The 27,021-nt window shown below is 50.8% G+C and overlaps 1 protein-coding gene across 1 annotated transcript in view; it reads left to right on the top strand.

The window, feature by feature from the left end:
* Window positions 1-27,021, top strand: part of LOC140408742 (uncharacterized) — a 264,053-nt gene that overhangs the window by 224,916 nt on the left and 12,116 nt on the right. Inside the window, exons 31-33 of the mRNA XM_072496372.1 lie at window positions 11,535-11,561; window positions 12,119-12,163; window positions 20,922-21,008. Of these exons, the coding sequence (XP_072352473.1) occupies window positions 11,535-11,561; window positions 12,119-12,163; window positions 20,922-21,008 (159 nt within the window). The remainder of the gene's footprint in view (window positions 1-11,534; window positions 11,562-12,118; window positions 12,164-20,921; window positions 21,009-27,021) is intronic.

Here is a 27,021-nt window from a genome sequence, read left to right as displayed (position 1 = left end):
GCAGAGGCGCTCAACGCCGTGGCCCTGTCTCAGCAGGCCATGGCCCAGTCTCAGCAGGCCATGGCCCAGTCTCAGCAGGCCATCGCTGAGGGCATCGGTGCCATTGCCCATGTGCTAGCCGGCGTCGCACAGTCACCGACAGGGATGGCCAACTCCTGGGCAGAGGACGGGACCGTGCGCTGCAGTGTCACAGCTGCATGCAGGGATGGTCCGGGTGGATGGTGGTACTGTAGCCATGGGTCAGACATCATCCAACGATGTGGAGCCAGGAGCTCATCGCAGAGCGGGTTGTCATCATCCTCCATGGGCTGCAATAGACACGCTTCCACCGGCGCCCGTGAGAGCCCGGCCGTCGTGCCGCAGGTGGATCTGCAATGGAGGCGTGGTGTGCATGCGGGTGGGGTGGGTGTGGTTGGGGGTGGGGGGGTGAGGGTGCTGGATGGGTGGGGGGGGGGGGTGAGGGTGTTCGGATGTTGCCATGTGTGCGGTATGTGGCCATACTCGCTGATTCCCACGCCCCCTAGTCAGTGAAGCGGGTGTCTATCAGCCTGTCCTGTGCCCGCTGGCCCAGCCGGTAACGGTGGACAGCCACCCGCCTGTGTCTACCCCGTCTGCCCTGACCATTGCCCCCATCCTCCTCATCTAGGGACGACTGCGCCTCTTCCTGCTGCTCCTCCACTCCGCCCTCCTCTGCCTGCGGAACATTGCCCCTCTGCTGGGCTATGTTGTGCAGGACGCAGCACACCACAATGATGCGGTCGACCCTATCTGACGGATACTGGATGGCGCCCCCAGAGAGGTCCAGGCACCTGGGGCGCGATTCTCCCCTACCCGGCGGGGCGGGGGGTTCCGGCGGAATGGAGTGGCGGGAACCACTCCGGCGTCGGGCCACCCCAAAGGTGTGGAAGTCTCCGCAACTTTAGGGGCCAAGCCCTCACCTTGAGGGGCTAGACCAGCGTCGGAGTGGTTTCCGCTCTGCCGGCTGACGGGAAAGGCCTTTGGCGCCACGCCAGCTGGCGCCAAAAGGTCTTCGCCTGGGCGACGCATGAGCGGGAGCGTCAGCGGCCGCTCACGGCATCCCCGCGCATGCGCAGGGGAGGGGGTCTCTTCAGCTTCCGCCACTGTGAAGACCATGGCGAAGGCGGGAGAAAAAGAGTGCCCCCACAGCACAGGCCCGCCCGCGGATCGGTGGGCCCCGATCGCGGGCCAGGCCACAGTGGGGGCATCCCCCAGGACCAGATTGCCCCACGCCCCCTCAGGACCCCGGAGCCTGCCCGCGCCGCCTTGTCTCACCGTTTAAAAGGAGTTTTAATCCATGCCGGTGGGCGAGGGTTGACAGTGGCGGGACTTCGGCCCATCGCGGGCCGGAGAATCGCCGGGGCTGGGCACGGGAGCAATAGGTCAGAAGGTGAGAGCATTGAGGGAGAACTAGGGAATAGGGACAGTGGGGCTCTGAGGCAGAGCAGACAGGGAGAAGTTGCTGAACACAGCGGGTCTGGTGGCCTGAAATGCATATGTTTTAATGTAAGAAGTATTACGGGTAAGGCAGATGAACTTAGAGCTTGGATTAGTACTTGGAACTATGATGTTGTTGCCATTACAGAGACCTGGTTGAGGGAAGGCCAGGATTGGCAGCTAAACGTTCCAGGATTTAGATGTTTCAGGCGGGATAGAGGGGGATGTAAAAGGGGAGGCGGAGTTGCGCTACTGGTTCAGGAGAATATCACAGCTGTACTGCGGGAGAACACCTCAGAGGGCAGTGAGGCTATATGGGTAGAGATCAGGAATAAGAAGGGTGCAGTCACAATGTTGGGGGTTTACTACAGGCCTCCCAACAGCCAGCGGGAGATAGAGGAGCAGATAGGTAGACAGATTTTGGAAAAGAGTAAAAACAACAGGGTTGTGGTGATGGGAGACTTCAACTTCCCCAATATTGACTGGGACTCACTTAGTGCCAGGGGCTTAGACGGGGCGGAGTTTGTAAGGAGCATCCAGGAGGGCTTCTTAAAACAATATGTAGACAGTCCAACTAGGGAAGGGGCGGTACTGGACCTGGTATTGGGGAATGAGCCCGGCCAGGTGGTGGATGTTTCAGTCGGGGAGCATTTCAGTAACAGTGACCACAATTCAGTAAGTTTTAAAGTACTGGTGGACAAGGATAAGAGTGGTCCTAGGATGAATGTGCTAAATTGGGGGAAGGCTAATTATAACAATATTAGGCAGGAACTGAAGAACATAGATTGGGGGCGGATGTTTGAGGGCAAATCAACATCTGACATGTGGGAGGCTTTCAAGTGTCAGTTGAAAGGAATGCAGGACCGGCATGTTCCTGTGAGGAAGAAGGATAAATACAGCAATTTTCGGGAACCTTGGATAACGAGAGATATTGTAGGCCTTGTCAAAAAGAAAAAGGAGGGATTTGTCAGGGCTAAAAGGCTGGGAACAGACGAAGCCTGCGTGGAATATAAGGAAAGTAGGAAGGAACTTAAGCAAGGAGTCAGGAGGGCTAGAAGGGGTCACGAAAAGTCATTGGCAAATAGGGTTAAGGAAAATCCCAAGGCTTTTTACACGTACATAAAAAGCAAGAGGGTCGCCAGGGAAAGGGTTGGCCCACTGAAGGATAGGCAAGGGAATCTATGTGTGGAGCCAGAGGAAATGGGCGAGGTACTAAATGAATACTTTGCATCAGTATTCACCAAAGAGAAGGAATTGGTAGATGCTGAGTCTGGAGAAGGGTGTGTAGATAGCCTGGGTCACATTGAGATCCAAAAAGACGAGGTGTTGGGTGTCTTAAAAAATATTAAGGTAGATAAGTCCCCAGGGCCTGATGGGATCTACCCCAGAATACTGAAGGAGGCTGGAGAGGAAATTGCTGAGGCCTTGACAGAAATCTTTGGATCCTCACTGTCTTCAGGAGATGTCCCGGAGGACTGGAGAATAGCCAATGTTGTTCCTCTGTTTAAGAAGGGTAGCAAGGATAATCCAGGGAACTACAGGCCGGTGAGCCTTACTTCAGTGGTAGGGAAATTACTGGAGACAATTCTTCGAGACAGGATCTACTCCCATTTGGAAGCAAATGGACGTATTAGTGAGAGGCAGCATGGTTTTGTGAAGGGGAGGTCGTGTCTCACTAACTTGATAGAGTTTTTCGAGGAGGTCACTAAGATGATTGATGCAGGTAGGGCAGTGGATGTTGTCTATATGGACTTCAGTAAGGCCTTTGACAAGGTCCCTCATGGTAGACTAGTACAAAAGGTGAAGTCACACGGGATCAGGGGTGAGCTGGCAAGGTGGATACAGAACTGGCTAGGTCATAGAAGGCAGAGAGTAGCAATGGAAGGATGCTTTTCTAATTGGAGGGCTGTGACCAGTGGTGTTCCACAGGGATCAGTGCTGGGACCTTTGCTCTTTGTAGTATATATAAATGATTTGGAGGAAAATGTAACTGGTCTGATTAGTAAGTTTGCAGACGACACAAAGGTTGGTGGAATTGCGGATAGTGATGAGGACTGTCAGAGGAGACAGCAGGATTTAGATTGTTTGGAGACTTGGGCGGAGAGATGGCAGGTGGAGTTTAATCCGGACAAATGTGAGGTAATGCATTTTGGAAGGTCTAATGCAGGTAGGGAATATACAGTGAATGGTAGAACCCTCAAGAGTATTGAAAGTCAAAGAGATCTAGGAGTACAGGTCCACAGGTCATTGAAAGGGGCAACACAGGTGGAGAAGGTAGTCAAGAAGGCATACGGCATGCTTGCCTTCATTGGCCGGGGCATTGAGTATAAGAATTGGCAAGTCATGTTGCAGCTGTATAGAACCTTAGTTAGGCCACACTTGGAGTATAGTGTTCAATTCTGGTCGCCACACTACCAGAAGGATGTGGAGGCTTTAGAGAGGGTGCAGAAGAGATTTACCAGAATGTTGCCTGGTATGGAGGGCATTAGCTATGAGGAGCGGTTGAATAAACTCGGTTTGTTCTCACTGGAACGAAGGAGGTTGAGGGGAGACCTGATAGAGGTCTACAAAATTATGAGGGGCATAGACAGAGTGGATAGTCAGAGGCATTTCCCCAGGGTAGAGGGGTCAATTACTAGGGGGCATAGGTTTAAGGTGAGAGGGGCAAGGTTTAGAATAGATGTACGAGGCAAGTTTTTTACGCAGAGGGTAGTGGGTGCCTGGAACTCGCTACCGGAGGAGGTGGTGGAAGCAGGGACGATAATGACATTTAAGGGGCATCTTGACAAATACATGAATAGGATGGGAATAGAGGGATACGGACCCAGGAAGTGTAGAAGATTGTAGTTTAATCGGGCAGCATGGTCGGCACGGGCTTGGAGGGCCGAAGGGCCTGTTCCTGTGCTGTACATTTCTTTGTTCTTTGTTCTTTGTTCTGGGTCCGCCGACCGGCGCGGTTCCCGCCGACCGGCGCGGCACGGTTCCCGCCCCCGCCGAATCTCTGGTGGCGGAGAATTCGGGATTCACGCCAGCCCCCAGCGATTCTCCGACCCGGTGGGGGGTCGGAGAATTGCGCCCCTGAAACGCATTTTGAGCACGCCAAAGCAGCTCTCTATCACAACCCTTGTCGCTGCATGGGCATCATTGTAGCTGTTCTCCGCGTCATTCTGTGGCATCCGTATAGGCGTCATCAGCCACGACCGCAACGGGTAACCCCTGTCGCCCAGCAACCAGCCCCTCAGCCGGGGGTGACGTCCCTCGTGCATGCCGGGGATGTAAGACCGCGACAACACGTATGAGTCATGTACACTTCCAGGGTACCGGGCGCAGACGTGCAGGATAATCATGCGGTGATCGCAGACCACCTGGATGTTCATGGAATAGGTCCCCTTCCTATTGGTGAACACGGCCCTGTAATCTGCAGCTGGCCGCACGGCGCCATGCATCCCATCGATCGCGCCCTGGACCATGGGGAACCCGGCAACGGCAGAGAAGCCCACGGCCCGGGCATCCTGGTTGGCCCGGTCCACAGGGAAGCGGATGTAGTGATCCACAATGGCATGTAGGGCATCTGTCACTGCCCGGAAGCACCGATGCACCGATGCCTGCGAGATGCCGGACAGGTCCCCACCTGGCGCCTGGAATGACCCCGTGGCATAAAAGTTCAGGGTCACCGTAACCTTGATGGACACAGGGAGAGGGTGTCCCCCGCCAGTGCCACGCGGTGCCAGGTGTGCCAGCAGGTGGCAGATGTGTGCCACGGTTTCCCGGCTCATTCGGAGTCTCCTCCTGCATTCCTGGTCCGTGCGGTCCTGGTACGACAGCCGGGGCCGGTACACACGGGGCCTCCTCGGGTGCCTCCGTTGCCGTGGCGCCGCGACGTCCTCCTCCCCCCCTCGTGTTCCTCCTCCACTATGTGCTCCCCCTGCTCCTCCTCCTCCTCGTCCTGTTGGGCGGGTGTCTCTCCAGCCTGGGCGGCTGCCGCCTGCCCCTCTGCGGCAGCCTGCGCCGCCTCTCTGGCACGCTCCTCCTCCTCCTCCTCCAGGGCAACATGGAGAATAGCGGCTGCCGCCACGGCGGCCAACATCGCTGGCGGATCAGAAAACATGACGGCCTGCGGGGGCGGGGGGAAACGACGACATGTCATCATTGCCTGTACCCTCCCTCCCCCCAGCCAGGTGGCCTGGGCTGCATGGGCGCGACTGTTGGAGCTTGGCACCTGGCCAGGTGGACAAACTCCCTTGCCCTCGAACCCCCCCGGCACTCACCCACCCAACCCGGTCCCCCGTCCCCGTCCCCGGCACTCATCCCCCCATACCTGGCACTAATACCCCCGTACCCGGCACTCACCCCCCGTACCCGGCACTCATTCCCCCCGTCCCCGGCACTCACCACCCCCCCCGTCCCCGGCACTCATCCCCCCCTCACCCGGCACTCATCCCCCGTACCCGGCACTCATCCCCCCGTACCCGGCACTCACCCCCCCGTACCCGGCATTCATCCCCCCGTACCCGGCACTCATCCCCCCGTACCCAGCACTCATCCCCCCGTACCCGGCACTCATCCCCCCGTACCCGGCACTCATCCCCCCGTACCCGGCACTCACCCCCCCGTACCCGGCACTCATCCCCCCGTACCCGGCACTCATCCCCCCGTACCCGGCACTCATCCCCCCGTACCCGGCACTCACCCCCCCGTACCCGGCATTCATCCCCCCGTACCCGGCACTCATCCCCCCGTACCCAGCACTCATCCCCCCGTACACGGCACTCATCCCCCCGTACCCGGCACTCACCCCCCCATACCCGGCACTCATCCCCCCGTACCCAGCACTCATCCCCCCGTACCCGGCACTCACCCCCCCGTACCCGGCACTCATCCCCCCGTACCCGGCACTCACCCCCCCGTACCCGGCACTCATCCCCCCGTACCCAGCACTCATCCCCCCGTACCCGGCACTCACCCCCCCGTACCCGGCACTCATCCCCCCGTACCCGGCACTCATCCCCCCGTACCCGGCACTCACCCCCCCATACCCGGCACTCATCCCCCCGTACCCAGCACTCATCCCCCCGTACCCGGCACTCATCCCCCCGTACCCGGCACTCATCCCCCCGTACCCGGTACTCATCCCCCCCCCTCTCCGGCACTTATCCCCCCGTACCCGGTACTCACCCCCCCATCCCCGGCACTCATACCCCCATACCTGGCACTCATTCCCCCGACCCGGCACTCACCCCCCCCCCTGTACCCAGCACTCATCCCCCCGTACCCGGTACTCATCCCCCCCGTACCCGGCACTCATCCCCCCGTACCCGGCACTCACCCCCCCGTACCCGGCACTCATCCCCCCGTACCCGGCACTCACCCCCCCGTACCCGGCACTCATCCCCCCGTACCCGGCACTCACCCCCCCGTACCCGGCACTCATCCCCCCGTACCCGGCACTCATCCCCCCGTACCCGGCACTCACCCCCCCATACCCGGCACTCATCCCCCCGTACCCAGCACTCATCCCCCCGTACCCGGCACTCATCCCCCCGTACCCGGCACTCATCCCCCCGTACCCGGCACTCATCCCCCTGTACCCGGCACTCATCCCCCCGTACCCGGCACTCACCCCCCCGTACCCGGCATTCACCCCCACTTACCCAGCACTCATCCCCCCGTACCCAGCACTCAGCCCCCCGTACCCGGTACTCACCCCCCCATTCCCGGCACTCATACCCCCATACCTGGCACTCATTCCCCCGACCCGGCACTCACCCCCCCCCCCCCCCCCGTACACAGCACTCATCCCCCCGTACCCGGTACTCATCCCCCCCCCTCTCCGGCACTTATCCCCCCGTACCCGGCACTCACCCCCCCGTACCCGGCACTCATCCCCCCGTACCCGGCACTCACCCCCCTGTACCCGGCACTCATCCCCCCGTACCCGGCACTCATCCCCCCTTACCCGGCACTCACCCCCCCATACCCGGCACTCATCCCCCCGTACCCAGCACTCATCCCCCCGTACCCGGCACTCATCCCCCCGTACCCGGCACTCATCCCCCCGTACCCGGCACTCATCCCCCTGTACCCGGCACTCATCCCCCCGTACCCGGCACTCACCCCCCCGTACCCGGCATTCACCCCCCCGTACCCGGCATTCACCCCCACGTACCCAGCACTCATCCCCCCGTACCCAGCACTCAGCCCCCCGTACCCGGTACTCACCCCCCCATCCCCGGCACTCATACCCCCATACCTGGCACTCATTCCCCCGACCCGGCACTCACCCCCCCCCCTGTACCCAGCACTCATCCCTCCGTACCCGGTACTCATCCCCCCCTCTCCGGCACTCATCCCCTCCTCCCCGGCACTCATCCCCCCGAACCCGGCACTCATCCCCCCGTACATGGCACTCACCCCCCCCGTACCTGGCATTCACCCCCCTCCCGTACCCGGCACCCACCCCCCGTACCTGGCATTCACCCCCCTCCCGTACCCGGCACTCATCCCCCCGTACCCGGCATTCACCCCCCCGTACCCGGCACTCATCCCCCCGTACCCGGTACTCCGCCCCCACGTACCCGGCACTCATCCCCCCGTACCCGGTACTCACCCCCCCCGTACCTGGCACTCATACCCCCATACCTGGCATTCATTCCCCCGACCCGGCACTCACCCTCCCGCACCCGGCACTCATCCCCCCATACCCGGCACTCATCCCCCCGTACCCGGCACTCATCCCCCCCGTCCCCAGCAATCCCCCCCGTCCCCCTCGCCGGCACTCACCCACCCCTTCCCCGGCACTCCCCCGAAGCCCACTCCCCACCCCCCCGCCTCACACACACCCACACACACCTCTCCCCCACACACACACACCTCTCCCCCACACTCACAGACTGCGGCCATGCCATCACCCCTCCGGCGGCCACCCCCCAGGCCGTGACCTACCTCCACGCTAGACGCGTCAACCATCAGCACTGGTTGACGCCGTTAAAAAGGTGTTGAGATTTACGCCGACGTGACCCGTGCTCACGTCGGCGGGACTTCGGCCCATCCGGCCGGGAGAATATGGGCAGCCCCGGAGTCCATTGTCTCGCGCCTGGCCCTGCCATTCTCCAAGGCGAGCGGCGTGATTGACGCCCCGCCGACTTTTCACCCTTCGGAGAATTCGGCGGGCGGCGGGGGCAGGATTTACGCCACCCCCCAGCGATTCTCCGACCCGGCGGGGGCTCGGAGAATCCCGCCCATGGTTTGCAACATTTTATTGAACAAATTTCATTTTTACAATGCTGCAGCTCCCAGCCTTCAGGGAGCTCCCTCTTACACCTACACATCTTTCAGCACCCACCCTCTACTTGCACTCCCCTGGCAGCACTGAGCCTTTCTCAACACCCTTTCACACTGGCTTTCAGTTAATTGGTCAGCGTGAAATCACAGTCAGGGGCCGATCACAGCCAGAAGCGCATATCACACCTGCTTCTGGGCCCGCTGATTGCGCACGCCCCATGAGCGCAAGATTCGGGCTCATGTTCCTTCGGTCATTTGTAATAGGCAAATGATTAACCAGCCGGCACTTACAAAACCCGAAACAAATCTATTGTTAGATGTGATTCCACAATTGGGCAGCACTAACTGAACAACTGAGTGCGCTAATTGCAACTTGCTTGATTGACACACATCCACAGACATTCACGCCCTTCACCGATGCACAGCAGCAGCAATGTATGCCATCTATAAGATGCACTGCAGGAACTCACTAAGTCTCATTAGAAATTACCTTGCAAACCCATAAATGCTAGAAGGACAAGAGCAACGGACACATGTGAACTCCATTACCTGGAAGTTCCCCTCTGAGCCTTCACGATCCTGACTTGGAACTATAGTCACAGTTTCTTCACTGTCACTGGGTCAAAATCCTGGACCTCCCTCTCTATCAGCGTTGTATTTGTACCTACACCACATGGACTGCAGCATTTCAAGAAGGCAGTTCACCACCATATTCTCAAGGGGAATTTGGGATGGGAAATATATGCTGGCCCAGCCAATGATGCCCACAACCCCTGAATTAATTTTTAAAAAGCCACCCTGAGAAACAATTTAAGATAATTAGTCCAATTCATAATGTGGATCTTTTACACTTGCTAGAAACGACATACATTTTATGCAGGGAGGGGTTATCTGCAAATAAAAGGAACATGTCCAAGCCTTGCACCTTTTTAAAATTGCATTGGAGCTTGAGGAGCCTAATACTCCCTGTTGTTTTTTCCATGACAATGCCTTGGCCAAACAGAGTTGATTTGACAGCCAATCAGCGACCCTTTCTTCTGTAATATAAATTGATGTGGTCATTTGAAATTTGGTATTCTTGCATTTGTCCTGATGAGTACAAGACAAAAAGCTTTCAGCAACATGTCCTCTCTTTTCAGTAGTGTCGAAGTGTTATTTCTATTTACTGTGCCTATTCTATCTATTTTAACTTGTTTTAAAGTTCAAGACAATTCCTTTCTCAATCTTGCATGTCTCACAATTCATTTTGAAGCTGGAAGCTATAGTGAGAAGAACATCACCTTTGATTGGTTGAAAACCTGGTGCACACTGGTTTCCCAACCAGCCATGCCTGGTGTGTAAAAACCTATATGGTTGTGCCAGAGACCACATTTGCAGATGTTTTGTGTTAGATACTTGCTACTGCCAGACAAACTGGGGTAGATCAGCATTTACACTGTGTGGGCAGTAATCTGGTGGGACAGGTCAACCACCATTTACCCTGGTAGCTACAACAATGGACAGAATTTAAAGTAGGATTGGAGTGGGGGGGGGGTGGTTGGTGGAGGCAGGACAGCCATAGAATTGGGAGGGAAGGCAGGGCGCCAATTGTTTCATAGAATTTACAGTGCAGAAGGAGGCCATTCGGCCCATCAAGTCTGCACCGGCTCTTGGAAAGAGCACCCTACCCAAGGTCAACACCGCCACCCTATCCCCATAACCCAGCAACCCCACCCAACACTAAGGGCAATTTTGGACACTAAGGGCAATTTATCATGGCCAATCCACCTAACCTGCACATCTTTGGACTGTGGGAGGAAACCGGAGCACCCGGAGGAAACCCACGCACACACGGGGAGGATGTGCAGACTCCGCACAGACAGTGACCCAAGCTGGAATCGAACCTGGGACCCTGGAGCTGTGAAGCAATTGTGCTATCCACAAGGCTACCGTGCTGCCCCTGTTGTCCTGACTCTCTCTGTCTCCCCCACCCCCAGCCTCCACAAGACCCCAAGACCTCGGCTTCCCTCTTTTGGCCCTGCCTGACTGGCCCTGGCATGCTTGACCCACTCCCCTGCGTTCACGGGCATGTTCCATCATGGCTGCTCCAGGGCCTGCTGCAGTACCAGCAATGGCCACCATGTCTGGTGGTGCTGCTGGCACTGAAGAGCTGTCGACTACCTAATTGGCCAGAAGCTCTGAAGGGCAGACTCGTCACCGACAAAAGACATGGAAACCCCAATAGTAAACAGATAATTGCCGGATTGGCATACAATCGCATCAGGGCTCCCGAAAATGGCCTCACCTGGATTGTCACCTTGTATAATACACAAACCAAGGAGCCCTGGAATTGCTATGTTCTAGCGAGTTAATAAATAAGTTGCCCTCAACAAGTCCTATATTCACAATTTCTCAAAATGCGAGTGTGAATTTGCACCCTGCTCTAACTGAAGAGCCATGGAGCCCTGATGCCTACACAGTTTCTTTCAGCAATACTCCGGCTCTTCCAGCAAAGTAGGACCAACCCCTGTGGAAATTCACCCTCCGTGTTTCAGCAAAACAGCATTCAGGATCACAGAGACACTGACCTGAGATATGAATGAGCAATCATTACGATAGCCCAAAGAAAACAGCAGCACCTAACATCATCTGTTGGATTTTATTTAGGACTTTTGAAAGTGTTGGATGTGACTTGGATGAACCAAGTTATAAACCAGTTGATGTCCAGTCACAGGAAATTAGAACCCGAGAATATTGCATTGAATATAAAAATTGAAAGCAGATGTGTCAGTCATTATGTATCTGTTGTTCTTTGACAGGGTATCGATGGAGATCCAGGGTTAGATGTAAGTCCCATTTCCTTTATACTCCTGTTTCTACCAGCCTCTTGTTTCTAAGGATTCCAAGTGTTTTCACTTAAAAGAAGACCATCCAGAATTTGTAAAATATTTAACCTTTTGTCCAAGTTTTGTTCAATTTTTTTGTGGAATTCAAATTACCTGAATGATTTTCAGTAAAATGATTGCTATTAAGGAGGTATAGAGGTGAACAGCAATGCGCATTGCACATATAAGATATTTAACTGATGAATAGATAGTTGGACATCTTTCCTTTGGAAAAGACATTATTGTCAGTCTACCTAGGTGAATCTTTTCAGAAAATCAAGGTAACTGACAAAATTAATCAAGGCAAATTGTTTATCCTGACAAAGGATTAAAAAGCAGGGAGACAGGTGAAAATTAGGAACAAGAAGGAAACAAGTGGAGATTGAGAAAACGTGTCTGTTCCTCTTTACACCACAGTAAAATGAGTCTGAGTAAACAGATTCTTTGTCATTTTATTTTTTCACAGCGGGCATTACAAATTTATTCAGAGTTACTTTGATGACTTGTTTTACTTTCAGGGTTTCTCTGGTCCAAAAGGAGATAGAGGAGAGAGGGGCGAAAAGGTGCAGTTACAGATATGTTTATTCATGACTGTCTTCAAATGGTTGTTTCCATTGTTCGTGAAATGAAATGATCCATGAGCATGAGAACCAAATGTGCTTCGAGCTCCAGTATTCCTTTTTAATCTGCATTGGGCACAACACAATACAGTGAGTGAGGTAGCCTCCATTCACTCGATATGGGCCTGTTGTATGACTTTCTAATTGCAACTGAACATTGTACAGTGAATACAAAAGAAAATTATCGAACTGATAGAGTACATCACAATTAATTCACTCAGATTATTTCTCAATTCATTCCAAACTGTTTCTTTATCATGTTCCATGTCATATTGATAATCATTGATAGATAAAAATAAAATGCAAGGGGTTAAACATCATGCAAAAGTTGTGATTGTGATGTGTGAAGAACTTTGGGGAAGGCAGTAGCATAGTGGTATTTTCTCCAGACCAGTAATCCAGAGACGCAAATCAATAATCTGGGGATCTGGGTTGGAATCCCAATAATAAAAATCTGAAATTAAAAGTCTAATGATGACCAGAAACCATTGTCGATTGTCGTATAAACCCATCCTGTTCACTCGTGTCCTTTAAGGAAAGAAATCTGCCATCCTTACCTGGTCTGGCCTACATGTGACTCCAGATACACAGCAATGTGGTTGACTCTTAAATGCCCTCTGAAATGACCAAGCAAGCCACTCTGTACAAAGGCAGTTAGGGATGGGCAATAAATGCTGGCCCAGCCAGCGACACCCACATCCCATGAATAAAAAAACAATTGTATAAATGTTAGAACTTGGTTCATTATCTTACAAATTGTTTTGCGTCTGAAGTAAACGTCAGGCAATGATGTCCACAGCTTGCAATAGTGCAACGTTAAACAGTTTTTTTGTGTTGACAGTAAGTTGTCTAGGGCCCGTTGCAAGATCAGTTAATAAATATGTTCTTTTCATGCATACAAGTTTCCAGTGAAGTTGGGAGATTTGTTCCAAAGTACTGCCTACTAGGTAGAACCTATAACTACATTGTTATAAGCAAATGTTTGCATGCAAGGATTTCCATTCGGAAATCAAAACAGAAAGTGCTGGAAATCTTCAATAGGTCTGGCAGCATGTGTCGAGGGAGAAAGTGACAGTGCGATTTAATCACTGTGTTGCGCCGGGTACGGATCTGGGCACGCCGGTTAAATAGCCGGAAAGGCCAAAAATAGAGATTCGCACCCAGCGCAAATCACTTTGCTATCTAACCAGCCCGCTTCCGATGGCGAGTTCAGGACCATGCCCAAATATGGTGAGCATATCATTAGCCTTCATTTGCATTCATTTCCAACTCATTAACGATATTGAAATCGAATGCAATGGCCTCCCGGGGATTAATCGGCTCCCTAGCGGGAAATCACGTTGCTGTTGTTTAGTATTCCTTTTTCAAAACGTGAAGCTGGCGCAATGGCTGCTGAGGGGAACTGAGGAGGTGAGTAGCCATTTCCATTTTCCAGCATGCAGCTCAAGGGCACTGCAGCTGCTGCCCCTGGTGCCCCAGTGGGCGGGCGGGGGAGGGGGGCTACAGACAGAGGGATTGGGCTTGGTCGGGGGGGGGGCTAAAGCATTCCAGGCCAGGGGTCTTCCCTTGGCCGGAGGGAAGAGGGGTGAGGGTCTTTGCGCCTGTGAGACCTTCAAGCTATCTTTAAATATTGTGGTTGCACATAAAAGGGGCAACTACAGCTGCTGCCTGTCTGTCCTACCAAACACATCCAGGACAGAGCCCTGCTCTTGGTTACGTGCCAACAGTCGTTTTAACTCCCTTTGACTGTGAGCAGCCTCTAGCTTCACAGCTGAAGGCTATTGCTAATAAGGAATTGGCCTTGTTAGTTGGGATTGCATTTCACAGCTGCAGGTTATGTTTGCTGCTTGCTCCTGCTGGTGGTTGCAGATGCCTGGAGGCTGCTGTTGTTGTTTCCTTCCTTTTCTATACCCGGAAAGAAGGATATTTTTTCTAAGGTACCTGGGTGCTGGAACACCAGGCTCAAGGGGACAGAAGAAATGCTTTTGCAGATTGCTGATACTTTTGGTGCTGGTGTGGTGAGTGCTACATGTAAATGGGACTTCATCGCCGGTTAAACATGCTGGAAATCAAAGATGTTCAACTGCTCCTTGAGTGCCAGCTGAGTATGTGGATGCCAAGATTTGGTTCCAGTGAGATTGGGCCGTGTGGGAGGGCCTGCACAGCTGTGGCTCTTGGATTGAGAATGGCACTGATACGTGAAACAAGTAAAACATTGATGGACAGATAATTTCTACGTCAAAGTTCTGAACATGATAACACAGTCTCAGATTTATCCTCCATTTCAGTTGTGGAACCTGTAAGCTGTGATACCGTGTGTATGGTTTATTTTGCGATATAGCTTTATATTGGTACCAATATGGAAAGGTGACGTTTCCTTGTTGTTTAATGGTTAGTGTGATATGTGGACTGATACGTAGTTGATTTTCAAATCATTGTTACAGTTGACCGTTTAATAAGCAAAATATTATCAAGTGGCTTCTCATGGGTACACGTGCCATGTCTCAGACGATGATTATTGCATCGCAGTTCAATCAAACTTTGTAGCCTGAATACTTTGCCTGAACTCGAGACGCATCAGCACCAGAGAGGCAGCAGTCAACAATCAAACACTCAAGAGCTAGGATTCAGCACTGGGAATATCCTCGTGACCATAGGGTAAGTATGTGGATCAGGGAAGGCACATGAGCACGGCCTCCCTAATGTTGCCAGAAGGAGTATGGGTCTATCGGAATTGGCACCCTGTGGAGGAGGGTACCCGCTCCCGGTAGCCCTGAAGGTCACCGCAGCCCTGAACCTTTAAGCCACCTGTTCATTCCAAGGCTTCAGTGGGGACTTGTGCGCCATTTCCCAAGCTACAGCCTTCAAGTGCATCCGTGATGTCACAGATGTCCTGTTTGCCCAGGGATCAGACTTTACCAACTTTAAGCTCGACCAAGCCCACCAAGATGCCTGGGCCCCAGGTCCAGGGAGTAATTGATGGCAATAATGTTGCCTTGCACACATCAGACATCAGTGAGGGCCCTTCATTAACAGGAAGGGGTTCCACTCCCTGAATGTTCAACTCGTGTGCGACCACCACCTCCAGATCATGCACGTGTGCATGTTTCCCAAGGCGTGTGCATGACAGCTACATTTTAGGACAAGCGGAGATCCTCGGCATCTTCAAGGACCACCCCAGGATGGATTGGCTCTTTGAGGATAAGGGGCACCGGCTGAGGTCTTGGCTGATGACGCCAGTGCAGAGGCTGAAGACCCGAGGCAGAGACCCGATATAGCGAAGCCCATGCTGCCACCTGTGCTGTCATTGAGCGGTGCATTGGATTGCTCAAAATGCGGTTACAATGCCTGGACCGCTCTAGAGGTACACTGCAGTACACCCCCCCCCCCCCCCCCCCCCCCACCCACCATCTCCGAGAGGGCTTCCCACTTTGTGGTGGTCTGCTTTCCCTCCACAATCTGGCACAGTAGCAGGGCGATATGCTGGAGGAGGAGGAACAAGCAGCCTCGCCCAAAGAGGAGGTGAACCAGGAGAAGCTGAAGGACGAGCCCAGGAAGGACCCGTAGAAGGAGCCGGAGGATGGAGGACAGGCGGCAAGGGTCCAGAATGCCTGGAGGACTAGAGATGCCCTCATCCTCACCCGATTCTCATCGGACAAGGGTTTGTCCGTAAGCTCACCCCCTTCTCCCCCCCAATCCCTCCTTCTCCCCATCCCCCCCTCCCACCCGGATTCCCATCCCCCCCAATTCCTCTACTCAGCCCAATCCTCCTCCCCCCATTCCCCATTCTCCCCACCCCCAACTACCCTGTTCCACCATCTAAGGGTCTGTGTAATTTTACCCCGGGGTGATGGGGTGATGGGTGATGGGCCTGTGTCGGCACTGTCAGTTGGTCAATATACAAGGCAGGAGAGTGATGATCACTCGCTGTTAGGGAAGCTCTTGTACTGCCAAAGTCTGACTCCTGTCTTTCTGCTCTCAACGCGCTCTCACCCATCCTCTGAACAGGGTCTGCATCGGGGATGGGGATGCAGGCAGGCCGAATGTGAAGATTAACACAATCGAGGCTTCGCATGTATTAGGTGTAACATGTGCCCTCCCCTACATGCTCAATCAGTGATTCTCTCTCTTCTTGCTCCTCCATAGTCTGCTGCTACGTCTAGGTGTGTCCCCAGGATACACAGCAGAGATGGAGGCAGTCTTATGCTTGCTGCTCTCCTGTGGCCTTTGATGCCCTTGGTAGACGTCCTCTGGAGGGCCTGGGGCCGGGGAGCCCCGGCCGACTTACTGGTGTCACTGGCGTTGCCGTGCCATCCTGTTCTGCCTGCTGCTCTTGAGATGCGCTGGTGTCAGGATGGCGGGATTCAGAAGAACTGGAGATCGCCACTGTTTCCTTGGTGGCAGGCCCCGTGTTGGCCTCCAGGGCTGCCTCCTCCCTAACGGCCCTTACGGCCCTGGGGGCCTCCATGAGATGGAGGGGCAGCTGGCGTGAACTCCAGAGGCCTCTGCGTCAACTGGCTCTGTCAGTGCTGGTGGTCCCCCACTGTCTGCACCATGGTGTCGAAGCCCTCACTGATACTCCTCAGTAACTGGGCCATGCTTCGCAGTGCCTGGCAATGTCCACCTGCTTCTGGGACATGTCCATCAGAGACTGGGACATGATGTCAAGGCCATAGTTGTCACAGACTGAGCCATGACTTGGGCACCATCACTCAAGATGCCGACGTTAACATTGTGCTCCAAGCTTTCCACTGTGGTTGCCATCCTTGCAGTGTTGGCCTCGGTGCCATGAATCATCTCCTATGGCATCACCGACATCATCTCCTGCGCCCGTAGCCTTTGGGATTGCTCCATTCGGCTGTGAACGCGCTGGAATGTCACTGACATCCCCTCCTGTATGTCACGGCTGTGTTCTATCTTCTACATCAGCTCCGGGAGATCCTTGTCCAGAGGCTCGACATCTGACTGGGATCCAGTTGAGTCCTGGGATACAGCAGACCTCTGAATGCTGACTCCCCTGGATGTTCCTGTCTCTCCTGATGTGCATCAGCAACTGTGTGATGCTCACCAGATTGTGCCCGGTAAGCCCATCCACTAAACTCGCCCACCAAGGTGTGCGTCTCTGCAATGTTGAAAGGTGGGATTGAAGCTATGTTGCCTCAGTGGTGGACTCCTCAGAGGTCTCATCCGAGGTGGTCTGTTGGGTGGTGGGTGGGGGGAAGTAGCTCCGGATGGCCCGGATCCATCAGATGGAGATCCTGCGAGACAATGGACATGTGGCCAGTGAGATGGAAGGATCATTTTGTCTGACATGAACAACTCACTTGAGACAGGTCATCTGGGTGAAGGGGCAGTGGATCCTCACCTCTCTGACGCAGGCCGACCTTGCTGTTCTCTGTAAACCCCGTGATTTCCACGACCCGTTTCTCATACTGGGTGAGGACTCAAATCTATGGTACTCCGCACACCCCCCCCCCCCCCCCCCCCCCCCCCGTCTTGACCCTTTCTCGCTTATTATGGGCTACCTTCTCCTAAGGGGACAAGAGAGGGCTTTGTGAGACGCATGTTTGATGGATTGGGGTGTCTTCGGCAGGTAGCATGTGTGGGCACCGCACCTGGACATGAAGGGGTTGTTCTGAGGAGCAAGCACGAAGATCGGATGTGAGGAGGGTGCGAGGTGTCAGCCAGTGATCTTTTTTGGGGGGAGGGAGGGGTTGGGAATTTGAGAGGGTGCAGGTGGAACTGATGCCAGGAGAGAGGTGGTAACTTATCCTTGCAGCTCGGTGGAGGATATTGGTCTCCTTCCGACATTGGACGGCCGTCCTCCTGGTCATGATGCCCGAACTGACTACGATATTGGTGACCTTGCTGCTGGTTCTCCAGGCCCCTCAGGGGAACAGGATGTCCCGTCTCATATTGACGGCACTGAGAAGCCTGGCCAGGTTGGCATCCCCAAAGCAAAGAGAAGCCTGGACGCTGCCATGATTGTGTGTTGACTGGGAGTGAGGTGGTGAGCGAGTGTTTAAAAGCAGTTCCCCCTTGTTAGCGGCGAGATGCTGAGGCATGATTCTGGCGAATCAGACGACAAGACAGCCAGTAATGGCAAGAAGCTCATGAGGGCTCATTTCCGGCACTAAGTGCCGTTAAATACGGGCCGCAATCTCGCCAACATGGGTGTCAGGAAACACCCCACCAAACGAACCCAAAATTCACACTTGGGGTTTGTTTTAAGTCTACTATGGCTCCTCCAGAACTGCAACATCTGCATTATTTTGGTTATATTTCAAATCAGATTGTATCTTATTTGTTGACTTAAAAACTTAGCCAGAAATGATGACCGCAGTGTCAATATGCACAAGATTTTTATACTTGAAATTATTCCAGTGATGTTAACCATAATGTAAAGTCCTATCAATAATGTTGCATTAACCATTTCTCCTGGACCTTAGTCACAAAAATATGGATAAGGTAATGAACCAAGTTCCTAGATTTATTTTTATTTTTCGCCAAATGTATTCCTAGTTTTAGAGAAAAGCTTTGTCCCAAAAATCTTGATTTTTATTAAATTTGGCAGCAGGTGGAATCTCCCCCCCGAGTTGTTTCTTTTTTTGGGGTCTTTTAGGGTAATTAGGTCAGGTGGACTCAAGAAACTGGAACAGGTAGACCCTCACTTTTGCTACTCACCAACTAGAAGGTGTATACTAGAAGGTCTGATTGTGCCTAGGTCACCTACACTCTGATTCTTCTCCATCCAAAAATTTTGTATTATTGCAACAACAAAAATTAACTAAGTTTTCACAATTACTTTATCGTTTGACATCTTAAAGCCTTTGATCTAAAAGTAAGGTGCTTATTTTAATGAGCACATGTGAAATCAGTAATAGCAAAGTAAAACAAATGCAATAGTGGAAAGTGGTTGATTGAACGAGATAATCAGGAATACTGAAGCATTGGCATTTGGATTCCGACATGAATGTTTTTGAATAAAGCACAGAGATGTTCGTTTGGAGAGCATTTTTAAGTTGCATGAAAAATCCATCCATAGGTTTCTTGTGGTTTTGTATGAGCTGACTAATGGCATGAACCAGATAACCACTGCTCATCTATTGTCTGTAAGACGATCCACAACACTGTGTAGACTGCATTGATTGTGTCCATCCAGGGCTCTAATGTAGACTGCATGAGTTGTCCAATTTTGTGTCAACTGTACAAGCCAATCTTCCACATCCATTTATATAGGCCGAGAAAAGGCAATATAACTGGATGGATATTTAACAAAGTCCTATTGCACTCCTCTGACCACTGAGTGTTAGCATTTTACTTTCGGTACTTTAACTTTTCCATTAAAAATAGTGAACAAAGAAATGTCATATGTGCAAAGTAAGTATTTGTCTGCTGGCATAGCTGATGGCACTTTCAAGATGGTGCACTGTCTGAGCTATCAATCAACAGTTCATTTTTGAAGTGTATATGTTATCGATCTCTTGTTGATGGTTGATTGTCTGAGTGGGCAACACTGGCAGCGAGTCTTGCCTACAGCACGTTGTGAGGAGATTATGGGCAGCATTACCGCAGCTTCCCAACATGGACTGCCAGCTGGTAAAACACGTCGCCAGGAGAACCTACTCAGAAAATAGACCTGTGTGTGCTATCCATCCACAGCCCTCCTTTTAAGTGTACAAGTTATCCAACAATAGTGGTTCTAAAGTCTTAAACAGATCTTTTTCCTGTCAGACATTTGTATTAAAGACATAATTGGCATGAAATGCAATAAAGACTGTGATCAAACCACTGGTACAATTTTGTAAAAAGTATCATATAACTTTGTACATGCAACTTTCCAAGACCAAATCTCATCAATTAAATTATTCAGAGAATAAAATATCAAAGGATGTATTAATATTAAAAAAGCATGCTTCTTTCATTGGCCAAATGCCATGTTTCATGTTCTTGAGGGTGTAATTCCCTGATAGTTGTACATTTGATTTGCTAGACATCTCATAGTATCAGGAGGGCTGTGTTAAATGATTATATTTTATTTCCATTTTGCTTCTAATTGCACAATTGATTGAATTGTTTTCAGTTTGTAGAGGTAGTGTCCTTTTCCATTTGCCTATGCAGCACTTGTGAATGAGGACCACGGACTGCAACATGTGTATCATTGATGTAGAAAATTGCCAAAGCGCTATACAGCAGATTTCCGTTTGTCACAAGAGCATTCTTAGGTAAACGCAAAGGGCCACTTCCTCTGTAGAAACGTTCTTCCTTCCAGATTCTTATTCAAGTTGTTCAGATTGAAGCATGCTTCACTTTCCTGGAGGTACCTACCTTTCTCCTTCCCCCTCTGCCCTCTGGAACCCAAGCATATTGGTTCCCACCTATGGACCTGCCCCACCCTTTTAATTTGTACTCCTTAATTTGACTGCTGTAATAAAGAGTTGCAGTTTTACCTCTTTCTGAATATAACTTTGCTCCTAAGTGCTCCTGCAACCTCACTAATTCCCCTTTTTTTCTAATATCACCCTTTATCCTCACTGAAGTCCCTTTACTCCTTATAACCGCCGAGCGTTTTTCTGGCTTTAAACTCATTATTACTCTTTTAGTGTTTAATTCATAATGTTCAAATTGGCTTAACTTAATGTACATGTAGCAGTGTCTGAGTTCACAAAACTTTTTTTTGACCAAACCATTGTGTCCACAGGGGGAAAAGGGAAAGAAAGGCAAAAAAGGGACAAAGGGGGAGAAAGGAGAACAGGGTGCCCCTGGATTAGATGCACCTTGCCCATTGGTATGTCTCTGCTGTGTATTGGTATTCAGACATCTAAAGCCAAACAGGAGAGAGGCACATTTTGTCCCAGTGCCGTGCACATGGTGAAATAAATTATTTACGCAGTATTTTAATCGAAGATTTCACGGCATGCACCAGCTCAGCTGGACTAACCATCTACAATATTTGTCCTGTGGCATTCTGGTCACAATGAATGCAAGGATTGTTTGCTGTATGTAAGGGGGTTTCCATCCCTTCATAATTATTGTGCAGTGGGGCATTCATCTTCACACAAACACATCAAATATTTAAAAGTCCATGGGCAGCACGGTGACGCAGTGGTTAGCACTGTGTCTCATGGCGCTGAGGACACGGGTTCGAATCCTGGCTCTGGATCACTGTCCATGTGGAGTTTGCACATTCTCCCCGTGTCTGTGTGGGTCTCACCCCCACAACCCAAGACGATGTGCAGGAGTCGGTGGATTGGTCACGCTAAATTGTCCCTTAATCGTAAAAAAAGAATTGGGTACCCTAAATTTATTTATTTTTTAAATCCATGCCACTTCAGATCTTCTGTTTTTGGAGGGGAGGGGGGCCGGTGGTGGGAAAAGGATTTCAATCTTGCACTTCTATGATTTGAAATGTACAATCCAAGATGGAGACACAAGAACAGTTTTACAAATTGAGCATCTGTTTCTTCAAATTAAGATTATTGAGATTTCAAAGAGTACAAAGAGGAAGAGAGGATGCTCAGTTTCATGTCCTTGTATATTTCCAGCTTGGCTTTCGTTATGGAAACCCCCCTCTCCACACACGGCCCATTGATCCACGAGCGGCTTCTCTCTCCTGTTTGGAAACTGTCAAGTGTTGGCCTCTCAGCAGGCAGAGCAATTCATTTGTCAATAACAATGCAAGTTGATTTCAATAAACAGGGACTCCGAGGCAATAAGGGGGAAAAAGGGGAGCCAGGCCAGCCAGGCCTGGATGGGCTGGATGCCCCTTGCCAATTGGTACAGTATTCTTTTTCCTACCAACCCTGCATGAAGTCTTTAATTAGGCAGTCTGTCACAATGCAAAGCAGTGGTCTGATCCTCTTTGCATTGCAGGTTTAATGCATGCGCATGACTGGACCTTCCCTCAATTAACGTATCCTAATGCAAGAAGGGTGTGCTTGTAATTTATTTACTGACCAGCCTGTAATATGTGCTGTATAATCTGACCCTGATAAAGTTCTTTCCAGTGTATCACTTAGGAATTTGGGGAAAGGCATTAGGATGTGATGCTTAGAGATGATTTAGTAATAATGAAGCATCAACATATTCAGTGTATTAGAAATTCAGAATAAGACTGCATTGGTCCTTATTAGAAATATCTGCAACAGGATCCAACCTTCTTCAGCGGATTGAAAGCTAGCCAGTTCTCCTTTAACATAGCAAAGAGAGGAATTTAATACAAACGCATTCGTACAATTACATTTCCAACAGTGATTTGTGTCCTAATTAGACCTGGGTTTGTGTATGCAAGACAATTATTCCTAAAGGGGAGAATTTTTACCCGTTTCCCCTCATGACAGTGGAGGGGGTGGGGTTAAGTGGTAAAAGTATGAAACCATCCCCAAAACCACAATGAACAGACCAGCTCTAACCACAGCCAATTTCCTCTGGAGAGTTAGTGATTCTAGAATTTATATCAGGCTCCATTCATCAGATTTTGGCAGTCTTTTGAATGGAACAGCTGTGAGTTGGGTTTTCCAGCACTCCGGAAACCCACCAGCTGAAGGGAGTTAGAAACTGCCCGGTAAATTCTTTTCCAGCACTGTTTGATGGCCAGCAGGAGTGCTTCGCCCAACCCCAACCACCACCATCTTACAGCACCTTCAACAAATATTCCACCTCAATTGCACCCTCCCTAAAACCCACTGACCCCACACCCACAAACCCGCCCCCATCCAACCACCAAGAACTTTTGACTCTCCGCGTCCCTCTCAACTCTCCCCATGAGCTCACCTTAGCTCCCTCCTTTGCTCGGCACTCCCACCAGCCTCCCAACTAAACCCCTGTATTCTGGATTGCTGGAGACGGTAGCCAGTGGCTCCTGTCTTCTACCACATCCTATTCAATTTTTATTCCAATCGTGCAGGTTCTATAATGGGCGGGCCATCCTTTCCACCAGGTATCCACTGATGCAGTGAAGACATAAGTTTACACCAATGTGTTTTACCTCTGGCCTTGGCTTCAAAATGTCCCTGCCTGTTGGGTGTGACGATCTAATGTAAAATACATTTGGTAAATCCCTACCATGCTGGTGAATGCAAATTCACTTTATAGAAAAAGCAACAAATTGACATTCTCGCTCCAAAATGCCCTCACAAAGTACCAGATGTTGAAATTAAAATGGAATACACTGGGAATATTCTGGGAATACACAGCAGATGTATTTTACTTGTGGGACAAAAAAAAAGACAAGTTCATGATGTAGATCAGATTCATCAGAACTCAAAACCAGAAGATAAATGGGTGTCTTAATCGAAATGAAGCAAACAAAGGGGACAGGAGAGAACTACAACATGTCCAGCATATACATATCAATTGAGTTCAATCCAGTGATACCTGCATTAGTATTTGTCTGCAAGTAGATGCATTTTAATGAGGCATGGAAATGTTTTGATCTGGTGAGCTGTAAAGATCTCTTTAACTTTATTTTATTTGAATGCGTTCATCCAAGTGGGGAAAAGCCTCCTTGGAATGCCAGTGTACTCAGGGAATTTGGAGATTTCAGACCCATGAGAGAGTCAGGAAGCTGAGATACACTGGAACCACCAGACAACACCTCATTACACTGGATCGATCAGACTCCTCAGGGAACTGGGCGACAAAGGACACAATAATCTGATTGGCTACTCACAGAATCCAAGTATTGACCATATCATTAACCAGGGACAGGGCGTCCTGTTCTTGTAGATAGTGTCATGATGGTACATTCCTATACTGGTATGGTGGTTGCCTGATGTAGATTAAATTCAACCTCTCATTTGTATTGCAGCGTACGACCTCTGATTAGAAAATGAGATTTCAATAATAACAACTTACTTAGAATATAGCACATTTAACATGGTAAAACGTTCCAAAGTATTTAACAAGTGATATCAATAAAAACCATTTTTGACATCAATCCACAGAAGGAGAAATTATAACATTTAACATAAAGCTTGATCAAAGAGAGAACGTGTTAAGTTGGAGAGGTTTATGGAAGGGATTCCAAAGCTTAGAGGCAAGACAGCGGAATATATAGTCACCAATGGTGGAGCAGTTAAAACCAGAGGTACGCAAAAACAGAGAGATCTTGAAGGGCAAGAGGAGGCTACAGAGATGGGGAGGGGTGGGGCTTAAAACAAGGATGAGGATTTTAAAAATGAGACAGCATTAGATGGAGAGCCAATAAAGGTCAGCAAGCACAGGGATGATGGGTGAACAGAATTGAGCTGGTTAAAGTGGCAGTGGTTAGGATTGCTGCATCACAGCGCCAGGGACGGGTTCGATTCTGACCTTGGATGACTGTCTGTGTGGAGTTTGGATGTTCTCCCCATGTCTGCGTGGGTTTCCTTAGGGTGCTCTGCTTTCCTCCCACAGTCCAAACATGAGCAGGTTAGGTGGATTGGCCATGCTAAATTTCCCCTTAGTTTCCTTGGATGTGCAAGTTAGGTGGCTTGGCCATGATCAATGCGTAGGGTTACGGGGACAGGGCAGGGGAGTGTGCCTCTGTAGAATGCTCTTACGTAGGATCAGTGCCGAATGACCTCCTCCTGCATTATAGGGATTCTATGAAGATATGTGCAGTAGAGCTTTGGATGAGCACAGTTTATGTAGAATGGAAGATGGGATGGTGGACAGAAGTACATTGAGTAGTCCAATTTGGATGTAACAAAGGTATGGATGAGGGATTCAGCAACAGATGCATGGGAACAATCAAAGGATGTTATGCAGGTTGAAGTTAGCAGTCTTTATGATGGTACAACTGTGTGCACAGCACATCTTTGGATCTACAATTGGGCGTCAGACAAACCGTATGACAGATCAGAGACAACGGCAGAGTCCAAGGAGGTAGAGAGAGAGAGCTGGGGGTCGTCAGCATATATGTGGAACCTTCTCTTTTCCAGTGATGTTGCCAAGGATTATCACTGAGATGCAAAATAGAATTGGAGCAAGGATAGATCTTTCATGAACTGCAAAGAGAACAGAGCATGAGTGGGAAGAACCACATAGCAAAAGTGATTGTCTGGCTATAATTATATAAATAAGAATGGAACCAAGCTAGGGTAGTTCCACCCAGCAGGACGGCAGTGCAGATGCATTGGAGGAGAATGGTGTGGTTAACCATGTTGAAGGCTGCAGACAAGGTCAGCAAGGATGCGGAGGGGTAGTTTATTATAATCAAAGTCATAAAGGGTGTAATTTGTGACTTTGAAGTGGGCTGTTTCGGCACCAGAGCCAGGCCAGAAACCTGATTGAAGGGATTCAAATCTGGAATTGTGGGAAAGGTGAGCACAGATTTGGGGTGAGTTAATTCATTCAACGATTTTGGAAAGGAAACTGACTTATTTAGAGCTAGTTCCTCCAGTCCCATGTGGGACAGTGGAAAGCAAGATTCTGCCACCAACCCTGGTCCATCGCAATCTATTTCACCTCAACCCAGATGGTGTCCTGCTCTTGGAGATCCTTCTTAAGTATACTTCACAAGGTCTTCCCCTGCCCGGTGGCACCCACTCTAATACGTGTCCTGCCAGCCTCAGTCACCTCTCCATCATGCTGGCATCTCCAACCCAATCCTCTGAAGCACTTCCTCATTGGTAATGCTGTCTCTCCATGTGATGCCCTGTATCTTATGTTGGCAGAGCTGGTGAAAGACATCCAACTTACATGACACCTTTACTGTTCTCTTCCATGTCTCACTGGCATCAATTGCAGTTGCTGCTACTGTGGACCTGTAGAGTTACAGCTTCATGGCCATGTTGATGGTGTTGGATGCTCAGACCCTGTGCAGCCACTAGAAGACTGCTGCTGCTTGGCCGATTCTTGTGTGGATGTTGATCTCTACATCACCCGTCCTGGAGATGTTGCTTCCAAGGCAGGGAAAGCAGTCGACATCCTTGATATGCCGTTGCCTGATGGTGATGGGAGGAGTCTTGTTGCTGTCCAGTTGTCTAGTCATGCCACCGAAGCCAGTCCCAAGCTGGTTGAAAAAGGAGTGTTGGGCATGGGACTGGCAGCCTCAGCCTCTAAACAGCAAGAAATTGGAGTGGGAAGAGAAGCTGGAAATGAGTCAGTAATTTCCAAGTACAGAGATCAAGGGTCGGTTTCTGGAAAGGAGAACGATGACAACAGATTTGAAGTCTAAGGGAGGCTGGGCAAGATAAAGGCCAGGGTCTTCCAGTCCTGTCAAAAGTCAATGGACTTTTGGTTGATCCACCACATCCCCTGCAACAGGTCCCACCATGACAATCCATAGAATCCCTACAGTGCAGAAGGAGCCCAATTGGTCCATTAAGTCTGCACCGACCCTCTGAAAGAGCATGCTATCTTGGCCCACTCCCCCATCCTATCCCCATAATCCCGCCTAGCCTGCACAGCTTTGGACACGAAGTGTCAATTTAGCATGGCCAATCCACCTAACCTGCAGACTTTTGGACTGTGGGAAGAATCCGAAGCACCCGGAGGAAACTCACGCAGTCACGGGGAGAGAGTGCAGACTCCGCACAGACAGTGCCCCAAGCTGGGAATCGAACCTGGGTGCCTGACGTTGGAGGCGGCAGTGCTAACCACTATGCCACCAGGCTGAAAAATCCAAGCCAGGAGGGGGTAGTTTAAGAAAACAGTGTGGAGTCAAGAAAAGAAGATGGGCTTTGTCTTTACATTCCAGGATAGCGAGCAGTTTTAGTGATTGCATATTTAGCGTGGGGTTTTACTGTCCGGCAACTAATTTTCTGGTTCACAAACACGTGACACCTTCCAAGGGCAAGAAAGAAGAGTCCAGTGGT

Source organism: Scyliorhinus torazame, chromosome 3 (genome assembly GCF_047496885.1).
Source record: "Scyliorhinus torazame isolate Kashiwa2021f chromosome 3, sScyTor2.1, whole genome shotgun sequence".
NCBI classification, from domain to species: Eukaryota; Metazoa; Chordata; class Chondrichthyes; order Carcharhiniformes; family Scyliorhinidae; genus Scyliorhinus; species Scyliorhinus torazame.
Note: the sequence above shows the minus strand (reverse complement) of the source record. Positions and strands in the feature narration are given on the sequence as shown.